Source organism: Camarhynchus parvulus, chromosome 5 (genome assembly GCF_901933205.1).
Source record: "Camarhynchus parvulus chromosome 5, STF_HiC, whole genome shotgun sequence".
In the NCBI taxonomy this organism is placed as follows: domain Eukaryota; kingdom Metazoa; phylum Chordata; class Aves; order Passeriformes; family Thraupidae; genus Camarhynchus; species Camarhynchus parvulus.
Window position 1 is genome coordinate 4,277,182 of NC_044575.1, and position 11,243 is coordinate 4,288,424.

The following is an 11,243-nucleotide window of genomic DNA, read 5'->3' on the forward strand; positions in this document are numbered from 1 at the left end:
TTTCCCTATCTTCCTTTTTTATATTCTTCTCTTTGTCTAAATAGTGACTTGAATATTCATCTTGATAATTTGTCATTAGCCAAATTTTTTTGTTTCTTCAGTCGTTCCATTTTCTCAACTAAACAAACTGTTCAAGCTTATTTTGCAGTCTATTTCAACGTGCACTTCCAGCTGTTTCTCTTGTCCCACTTGTTAATGAATTAGCCCTGCTTGTTACCACTGCTCATTCAGCCTGGCACGTTGAACCAAGCTCCACTCTGAGTGCCCTGAGCTTTCAGGGAAGCCTTGTCTTCAGAAAGGCTTTGCTCAGTGCAAGTGAACTGGACGCAGAAGTAACTGTATTAGATTAAACGTATTTGCATCATTTGAAGCCTTTCCATCCATCCCTGTGTTTACTGCTATTCATCAGCCCTCTGTAGAAATTCTTAGATTCGGAAATACATTGTGGCAATCAGAGAAACATCAAAGATGCACTTTTGACTAAATATATTCATAAAATTACTAAGGTTGGAAAAGACCTTTAGGATCACTGAGTCAAGTCATTAACCCAGCACTTCCAGGGACACCACTGTAAGAGCCGAAATGAGAGATGCAGGACTCCAGGGGCTCTCCAAAATGCAGTTTATTGTATCCAAGATGTTACAGCAGTCCAGGCTGGTGAGTGACAGAACCTGTGCCTACAGCTGTGAGCTCCAGCTGCAGGCAGGCCTGGAGACCCTTGGGTTTTGGTTACAAATGCATTATGTACTTTTTTTTTTGCTGAGCATCTTAATACAGTAGAAGCAATCTATACCTTAACTATTATCTATAGCCTATCATAACTGCTATAATTACCATATTCATGTCACTATTCTCCAATCACTAACAGTTAGTACATTACAGTTTAAGCTAGAAGTTGGTTTTCAGTTTTCTTGCAGTAGAAAATTCTGAGACCTTTTTTCTACTTGCAGCTTCGCTGACTTGTGTGCCTGTGCTATCTTTCTGCTTGGTAAAAACATCTTGTTTGGGGTGGGTTTATCCTTTGCTCTAAGTCATAAAAACCCCTTCTAACTAACACACCCTTTGCCTCCTTGGTTATCCAGTAAGACTGGCTCCGCAATTCTTTTCTTCTATATCAAAACTTGCTTCCATCTCTGTTCCTTCATCAGACTCTACATTCAAGAATATTTCTGCTAAGCATACATATCTGTGAGACTTTCTTGTCAAACTCTCATCCTTTGCAACACACCACTAAACCATGTCACTGGGTGACACATCTACAGTTCCCTGGGCAGCCTGTTCCTGTACTTTACAACCCTTTCCATGAAGAAATTTTTCCTAATGTCCAATCCTGGTGCAACCTGAGGCCATTTCCTCTTGTCCTGTTGCTCATGACCTGGGAGAAGACCAGCTCCCACCCGGCTACAAGCTCCTTGCAGGGAGTTGTAGAGAGCCAAAAGGCTGTAGAGAGCCCTGAGCCTTCTTTTCTTTAGGTTGGGCCCCCCCAAGCTCCCTCAGCCACTTCTCATCTGACTTGTGCTCCAAAGCCTGCCCCAGCTCAATTCCCTCTCTGGACACACTCCAGCGCCTCAAAGTCTTTCTTGTGAAGAGGAGCCAAAACCTGACCCCAGGATTCAAGGTGGGGCCTCAGCAGTGCCCAGAACAGGGGGACCTGCCCTGGTCCTGCTGGCCACACTACTGCAGATTCAAGCCAGAATGCCATTGGTCAAGATAAACTCTTCTCTTTTCTAGTAGATGTTGGAAAATAAACAGAAATAATGCAACTTGAGTCTTAAAATAATCTGACCAGTGTTACCATGATGGCATTCTCTTGTGGCTTTTTAATAGGTTGTGAAAGAAGAATTTGCTAGTGGAAAACATATTTTAAATGTTTTCTTGTTCTGAAAGCATCTTTCAGACAGGGCAGTGGCTGTTTTTCCCCAGTGAAGAAAAATGGTTCCCTCAGATTTTTAGTTCTGAGTAAAATAGTAAGGCTGACTAAAAGTCCCTTATCAGATGCTTTATAGTTTTTGGGGCCATGCCTGGAGTGGTGATAAAGCACTGATTGTATTTGCTTTTGCTCTGTAAAAGAGGTTGAGCTTTCAGATATTCAAACCTGCTGGGTATTTAACTGGAAACTGCTCCTTTATGCCATGGCAAAATTGTTTTGTTCTGCAGTATGAACTAGCTAATTTTCTCAGCTGTTTGAGGCTAGGGTATTTGTTGTAAAAATAGATCTATTTTCTCAGCCATAAAAAGGACTGAATGTTTTGATCTATTCTAATGATAGCAGAATGAAGCAGTTGCAAGCCAAAGGATGGGTCTTAGAGCTCATCCTGCCTCCTTTGCTGGTCCTGCTGCAGCCTGCACTCCCATGTGTGATGTTTGTACATCTCTGGGATAAAGTGGGAGAGGTTAATTCTGGGTCCAGAGGTCTGGACAGTGAGGCAATAAAATCCACACCTAATTAATACTCATTATTTGCCACTGAGTTTCAGTTTGATACCTGTGGTAGGTAGCTTTGTCTATAATGGATATATGCAAACTGATATATTTAATGGCTAATTGCTGTTCACTTCTTTAGATATAATGTGTGACTGGGGGATTGTCTCTTACTACTCATGTGTTCTGAAAAACCAGTTTTCTTCCTCATGGACTGTGACAAGAGACTTGAAGCTGATTTTCAGGTCAAGTAAAACGAAATAGCATCAGCATGTTGGATATGCTTTAACTGTTTGGCAAACAATTAAAATTAAACTGGAGAAAGAAGCAATATATCCTGGGTTTTCTCAGACAAAACAGTGATGTATTGTAGACTCCCTACAGAGTGACTCCCTACAGAGTACAAACCTTCTCTTAGAGCCCTTCTAATAGCTTGAACGTGTCTTTATTTTGAAGATGGAAATTGAGATCCAAAGCAGCATCTTTTTCTCCTCAATGGTCAAAAATGAGTCTCTTCCTTTTGTTGTTTGTTGAAATACTCCTGCTAAGCAAACACAAAATTACATCATTCTCATTTGGTTGTCTCAAGAATTTACTAAATAAATCAAATGCTTACAAAAATTATTTTAAAGGGCCCACAGAATCTTTTCAATAACAATGCCTTAAGTTAAAACACAGCTCTGTATGCAGGCAAATTCTATTAGCAATAAAACAGCCTATTGTCAACATTGTGTGCTTTTGATATTGCCTTGCAGTGAAAATAAAACCTTGATTTGTTTTTCTATGGTGTTAAAGGGGCTAGCACAGCAAAGCTGGAGCAGAACTCACATGACTAAGCTCCTGTAAAATCCTTGATTGTCTTTAGCTCCCTCATCTCTGTAATTGGAAAGCTGTTTGTAAATTTACAAACTAAAAGAATGTTGATTTGTCTACTTAGACAGCACTATTAAAAGTAGGAAAACAACACTAGCACGATTAATCTGTCTGAATGTTTTGATCCTATACTGAAATACTTCAATATTGTGCATCCCATTGGATAATTTGGCTCCTAATTAAGATTTTAGTGTCTGTTTTGCCTGTCTACAGCTGCAACATGGTGTCTATAGAAATCTGTCTCATTTATTTGCAAGTGACACCTCCAAAAAGGATGCTGGCTTTTAAAATCTAGTAAATGTTAAAACCTGAATTTTGAGGTCACACTAAGTCTGGCAAGTCTTATGTTGTATTTATCAAAATCTCCATTTTAAAACGATCATGCTGACTTTTCAGGAACATTTTAGATGTGTGTTTCAGGGCACTAAATGGAGAGAATCTCTTCTCATGGCTTTCTGTCTCACTGAAAGATAATAGAAATCCCATATTTAGACAGGAAAACTTGGATGGACTGATGACACAGATGTGCTATTTTGGGTGCCTCCCTTTACAAGCTCTTCAGCTGTGAGGGAATATGGTTCAAACAGCAACAACAGTCTCTTTTTCTCAGAATTTTGTCACACTGCTGAGAGAAAGCTTGGGACAAGGCTATACAGTTTAGAATCTCCAGTACAAAAAGTGGTGAATTAAGCTAGTTCCAGGTGAGTGAGTTTGGTGACTGCAGCTCTGCATTGTAGAGGACCTGGCTTTCATCATTCCCTGTGGCAGCTCTTTGTGGTGCCTGAGCTGTCTGGGAATCTCTGCAGTGCTCACACGTTACCTGAAGCAGCCACACAAGCCTGGCTTGCCTCACTCTGCTGGCAGTGCTGACTTCTTTGCAGCAGCCTTGTTCCTGGTTTCAAATTCTACATAAATATATGCATAAGTATCTTCCAAGTGGGCATATCTCTTATATTTGTATAGCTGCATACTGGGATTTTGGTGAGAAAAGTTCTGTATCAAAGCCTTTCTGATGCAGAAAAATGTAAGACCAGAACACTGCTATTGACATTCTCTTAATTTTGACATTACTAATATCCTGAAGTATCAAATTTGTCAGGTGGTTGCACAGGATTCCTTGGAGCCCTCCTGAATTGTCCTGTATTTAAAGGGAGCATGAATGTATGCATGGGTTGTATCTGCCACAGTGGGGTTACTCTGTAAAATGAAAACAGTTTTAATGAACTCACAGCCATCTTTCTTGAGCAGTTGAAAAGTGTTAATTTGGTACAAAAAATCCTCAGAGAATATACTCAGAACATGCATGGAGAAGACAGACCCTCGGGATAGTTTCAGCAGAGGGTGAACAGTGATGCAACAGAAGGCACAGTTGATCAGAATAGCCAGCCCAGAAGAAGGGTACCACAGGTCAGATGGGTGATACCAAAAGGCAGTGGCTGCTGCTCAGAACAGAAACTGCTTCTTGGATCACACTGGGCTGGAGATTCAGCCCAGGAGAAGTGACCAGAGGGGAAGGTGGCAGTCTCTGCACAGCTGCAAGTGCCTAGAGCTTAAGAGGATGAATGGGAAGATTAAGGATAAGTTCCTGAGTTTAAGGGAAATGCTCTTGGTCCCACTGCAAACTGTTTCAGTCTTTCTTTGTTTTCCATTGTCAGAAGATAGGTGGTATATGGAAACCATTTTCTACCCAGAGTGATGCTTTTGAGACTTGCTGTTTTTTCTGTTGCATGCTAGAAGTCAGTATTGCATCAGATAGTGGATGCAGTTATTTAAACTAGATCATGTTTAAATTGTCAGCTTCCAGCAAGGACAGCCTTGCTGCACAGAGCATATCAAATCATGCTGGTTTGTGACTGGGAAGGCGGAAACCCCCCGAGTGGTTCTTTACATCGTAGGGGATTTGTAAAGGTTCTTTTCACCAGCAGTGCAGTAGTTTAAGTGTGTTTAGCCCAAAGCCCACTGTGGTTTTCTAGCAGCTCTCTGAAACAATTCCAGTGAGCTCTTTCATAAGGTTCTTAAATTTTAATGGTGTTTAGAATAAATAATGGTTTGAGTACTGTGTTCTTACTTGTCCCACTGTTAGCTTCATAAAACTTTTCCAGGAAAGAAAAGGAAACCTAAAAGACCTTGATTGCTGGCTGCCTTTGGTAACTCTTTTCAGTCTTTTTGGGATCAAAGAGGGAGGAGACACCAAGTTGTATTGAAAAGCAGGGTAGTTCCTCACATTACAAACTCATTGCATGGGTCATTCCAAGCTTTATGTGGATGTTGTGGGTATGCATGCAAGGGACTGTGTAGAATCTTCGGTTTTGATCAAATCCTTTATAGGCTGAAAAACCCATGATTTGTTGGGCCTGGACACTCTTGATGCTGGAGGATCTCTGCACTGAGAGATATCTTGGCTCACAGACTGCAGTCTGGCCCCACGTGTGATTGTATTGCACAGACACAAGTGACAGATGCAATTGCTTATGGTTTTATGGTGGTAAAAGTCACAATCAAAATAAACTGGTTCAAGTGTGCAGAGCACAGGCACTGCAGAGCCTGCAGTCAGACCTGCATTATGTGACAGGGAGTCAGGATGGACATAGGGATGTCTTTTTTCCTGTACTAGCCAAGCTTACACAGCACTTCTCCTGAATTTTTCTGCTTTTTCCATTTGGGGGAAAATTTCAAGCCTCTCTGGGGGATAATAAAAATGCAGGGAGGGGATGGTAATGGATTCAGCTTTGTCCTAATCAAACTGCAGTGGCACTGTGTGGTTTACTTGCATTCAGCTGAACGTGATAAGAGCAAGGTGATGCAGCTGAGTCCCAGAGACAGCTTCCTCCAGGCAGCTCCTAGGACAGAGAAGGGGGGAAAACATCAGTCATTTTCTATCTACATGACATTGATTAATTGTTCAGAACTGCTTTTCAGTTACTGCTGTTGTTTGCTTCAGCCCTCAGAAACGGCTGCTCTGAAAAGCACATTTAATGTGGCTACAGCATGAGGAATAGCTGGGAAAAATGAATGGATTGCTTTGTTTCATTAACTGTCTTTACAAACAGAATCTGAAGGTTCTGTTCTATGAAGTCAGCTATTTATGAAATGATATTTAAGTTTCTGCTTCATTTTTATTGTTTTGTATTAATGTTTTAAATGGGAAGATTGAAATGTGGATTAATTGAAATAATGGAATTTTACTTTACAGAGGCTCTTTAGTCTTACTGAATTGTTATCACAGGATGTTAAAATAAATAGGTAATTTTGTAGCAGTTTTGAAAATCTGTCTGTTCAAATCAGGTTAAATTTCCTAGCTGGAGTGGGACTATAATGCTTTTTTTTTCTTTATCTTGTCCTTCTCTCTGGCAAACCTGTCTCTGTTTAAATAATCTGTGAAACTGTTTTCACAATTCTCTGCAAGTTGCATTGTGTTATGTCAGTCTTGTAGTGGTATCTCCAGCTAACTGTTACATGATGAAAAAACCCCAAAATTATCAAATTGTTTTTCTTCTGATCCTTGGTACTACAGTTATTCTTGTAGATAAGCCTTTTTGATATTTGTACTGCAACCTTTAACAAAATGTCCTGCATTTATAATTTACAATTTGGACTTTCTGCCAGTTTACTGTTTGTGGATGCAACTGAGAATTTTGCCAAATGGAGACCTCCAGAATGCTTCCTGAATTTGAAACCAGCTTAGTTTTGAAATCACTATTTGTTTTCTTTTTTGCAATAAGGAAGCTTTTTATGAGGATATTAACAGTGGCTTTTAAAATCACAGTGAGTAATGAGCAGCTGGAAAATACCTTGGATCCAGAGAGGTAGAAAAGTAGCAGCAGTGTGAGCGATGAAGATGAGGGGGCAAGGGAAGTCTGATGGAAGAGTAGCAGAGAACTTCCTGCTGTAGATTGGGATCACAGCCTGCTTTAATGTCCTCAGCAGAATCCTCTGTGAGGATTTAGCTCTTCCAGGTTTAAAATGGTGGGATGAGGTGGCTCAGCAGTGGACTTCCTAAATGTACACATTTACAAATGTATGTGTTTATATTTTGTGGGTTGCATATTCCTAATTTACAAATATTCCTTCAATGAAAGGCCTTAATAAGGACTGAAAAGAAATTGAGATTAGGTTTTTTCCTTTTGTGTAAAAGCATTTGTTCTGAGTGTAACTGAAGGACATACCTCTCAACTGTTATGACACTGACACCTTGTAAAACAAAACCTGCAATTAATAATATATATACTTGAAATGCCACAGAGATTTCTGTGGTAGTTTCCTGTCAGATTGGAAAAATACGTGATCAAAATTTAAATGAAATGCAGTGCAAATACAGAGCACATGGCCCATGTGCTCTGGGCAGCAGAGAGGGAATGTGCTTTTGTGGCTACAATCCAAAATGGTGAATATATCCCAGGGGTACAGTGGTTTTCCCCAGCCACAAGTGAAATATTTGGCATATTTGGGTGGACCTCTGAGAAGTGAAGCATCAGCCACAACTTGTCACCTCTCCAGATTTAACTGCAGTTAAGTTTGACTTAGGTTTGTTGTCAAGAGCTTCAAAAACCTAAACTTCTTGAGACTTTCAAAATTCTGATTAATTAGGAACAGCTTCTTATGCAACATGGATGCAATGCATCTTTGCTGTTACTTTGAGTGATTCAATACTGTAACCAGAGCAATTCCTTCTTGTTTTTTCAGGAGAGGCCCTGAGAGGAAAGATCACAGTGCGCAAGAACAGAAAGGATCCACGCTCCCTCTTCATCACCCTCTCAGTGAGGGACACCCAGCAGACCTACAGCCTCCAGTGAAACTCTGTCCATGTCTGGGAGGGGCTCCATTCAAATGCTGCACTTGACTGCTGATAAGTCTGCTGGAATATCCAAAAATAGTAAACTCTTGGGTTTGTGTGAGTGTACACACACAAGAATATGGAAAAGTTACTTGGAACTGAGATTTTCAACAAAATCAGATCCTGCTGCTTCACATGGTGTGAGGAAAGCAAGAAAGATGGGTTTGGGTTACCTGAGGCTGCTAGGTGAGAAAAAATGAGCCTGAAGTCTTGCTGTAAGGAACAATAAAGATGATCTCTCAAAAATGTTTTATTCTTCCACGGGCAAAATCCTTGTATAGTATTTTTTTGTGAAAGAAGCAGCTTGGTCTTACGTGAGTGCACCTCAACAGCAGCTGGAAAATCCCAATGGGAATAATTTTTGAATTCTAGCTGCAAGATTGGGGCAACAAAGACGGTATTTTTACTACACTTCTGCAGTTTAGAAGTTGTACAATTTCAGTTACATTTGTCTAAATAAATGAACCCAGTGTGATATATATAGTGCAGTTGCTGCTTTCCATGTGTTCTGTGTAATTGGAAATTCTGTCTTTTCTGTGATGGCTCATTTATTTGTGCCTACAGTTTTTTCTCTACTAACCTGTTGGGGCATAGGTTCATGGAAGTGTGTATCTTAGCAGCTTTGGGAAAAACACAACAAAGAAAAAGCAGTTGCTGGAAGGGTGGGTTTGGTTTGGGTTCTTACAGAAACACTGGACATTCAAGGGTTGACTGTTCAAGGGAGGGGAGTGTGCATGTAGGTATTTTAATTCCCTTTAGGCTTCTTAAATATCCTGGTTAACATATGGATGTTCAGGAGCTCGACTTACATAACAGGAATGCTAAGGTACTGATATATTTTTCTTATGTTCTGCTTCTGTTATTTGATTTGTTGGCTGTCAGGAAAGAAGATGACATGCTAATTACTTTTGTAATTGTTATACCAGTATAGTGCTGGTAGTCAGTATTACTGTGGTCTGCAGTCAGATTAGATCCCTCGGTTCATGCAAATGAGACTGCACACAGTTCCTAAATTCTATCTATTTTCAGAATAAGCTTTACTATAAAAAACTTCATTAAAAAATGAGACAATTGCACACACAGAAAAAGTCAAGGATGCAAGTTTTATTTCCCAGTAGTATCTGAGAAGTGGGAATGCTCTACAGTGATAAACATGGGTGAGGCTCAGTGAGCTGCCAACACTTGTCTAGCTTGGTGACATGTATCCATTTTGGTCTTGTTCAAGGCCCTTCCAATCTGAATTTTTTTATACTTCTGCAGATTCTATGTTTGTGTAAATGTTGCTGTAGAAGGCAAGAAGAGAAGAAAAAGAATGCAAAGGGAGAGCAGTGCAAAGCCTGGTAGAGTTTGTGTAGCCTTGGGTTGCAGGGCTAAAAGATAAAAGAGGCTTGAAAATGTGTAAATGCTATCTTAAAATAAACAAATAAATAAAATCCCCCTGAAACCAACTCTGCTAAAAACTGAGGATTTGATATCATCTAGCTAGAAGGAAAATATTCTGAAAAGATTTCTATTAATGTAAAGCCTGAGGAGAGTGATTTAATAAAGGCACTGGGTTTTCAAAGAACTTCAAATACACAAGTGGATGTTGTTCTCATGGTGATTGTCTCACAGCATCCTGTGGAAATAAACCATCAATTACAGGGGGCCTTTTTCAGTCTAGCAGTTGAATAATATGGGATTCATCTGACAGCACAGTGAGTTATTTACATTTCCTAATTGTAACTCTAAAAATTAAATATTGTAGGGAACAGGATCAATAAATACTCACTTAAAGGGATTCTAATGATTGAACCTGAGGCAGAAAAGTGGAAAGTAACTATTTGGAGTAGAAATGCCCTTGGATTTGTGCAGTGAGAGATAATCTTCACACAAATGTGATCCTTTATTCTACGGCTTATGGTCAATGTGGCCAAACACAAATAATTTGTAGCTGAATTAAAAACAAATAAGTAAATTTTTTTTTCCTCAACTAAGCAGTATCAAAATTATATATCCTATGGGTTAGATCTCTGTAAGTTTGAAATTCAAATGAGGCATTTATTTACCTGCCTTAGAGCTCTGCTTTCTTCTGTTCTTCCTTCTCCTTCCCTGGAGCTGCAGTTTTTGATGCAGAAGCGAACCCCACTGGTGGCTGCTCCTCTCCACTGCTCCTTCTTCACCTCGTGATCCTTGCCTGACATGATCCATGGAGCTCTTTGCTGCTGCCTCCTTTCCAGAGCATCTCTTGTCTCTGGCTTTTGAGTTTTTCCTGCTCTGGGGTTTTTTGTTGGTTTTCATTTTGTTTGAACTTTCTAACGTGCCCTGACAGCATTCTCCTATTTCTGATGGCCAGATCTGTCCCATCCTATGGGGCTCCTCTTCTCCCTGATCCTTTCATTTAAAATGTTGAATGTGCAGCTGATTCTTGGGAGGTGCAACAAGCCCTGTACAAATCTAATCTTTGCTTCAGCAACCACACTTGATTTGCAGGCACAGCAGAAAGAGGATGCAGGTGCATTAAGGCAGATACAGACAAAGGGTTGTCACAGGCCTTGAAATGTATGAATAAGTGGTTGTTGATAATGGAGAACTGCCAAAGCACATTAAAAAACCTGATTGGGTCTGTGATGCATACCTAGGAGGATATAAAGAAAAAATAAATATGATTGGTAATTTCAGGTCAGTTGTCAGATGCATGAAGAAATACAAGATGGAATTATGACACCTTCCTGAATGTCTAGTTTCATGCATAAACAAAGCCTTTTCTTTGACATCAGAAAATTTAGGACCCTTAATTCACTTTATAAATTCATTTTGTGAAACTTTCCCTCAGCAAAGGGCAGATGAATACATGGAGGTAAAGGCATGTCTGTTTTCCAAGAGGATAAAATTTGCCTGACCCAAATTCAGGTGGCACTACAATGTAATAGGAAAGTGTCTTCATTTGCAAAACCAGGAAACCTGTGTGTTAGGTATTAGCAGTGTCATGTAAGTTGGTGTGTGGGAGTGGGTTTTGGGCATTCAGGAGGGTTGTTTTTGGAAAATATGTTTTTGCCATGCTTAGTTATGAAGTCCAGCACTTCTGAAGTTGCATGGACTGAAGTTTTTAATGTTTAATCCCATAGGTAACCTT

The 11,243-nt window shown here is 39.9% G+C and overlaps 1 protein-coding gene across 1 annotated transcript in view; it reads left to right on the forward strand.

Moving 5' to 3' along the window:
- The window catches only part of PRMT3 (protein arginine methyltransferase 3), a 56,987-nt gene extending 48,376 nt beyond the window's left edge, over positions 1-8,611 (forward strand). Inside the window, exon 15 of the mRNA XM_030949164.1 lies at positions 7,978-8,611. Within this exon, the coding sequence (XP_030805024.1) occupies positions 7,978-8,087 (110 nt within the window). The 3' untranslated portion in view covers positions 8,088-8,611. The remainder of the gene's footprint in view (positions 1-7,977) is intronic.
- Positions 8,612-11,243: the final 2,632 nt, after the last annotated feature.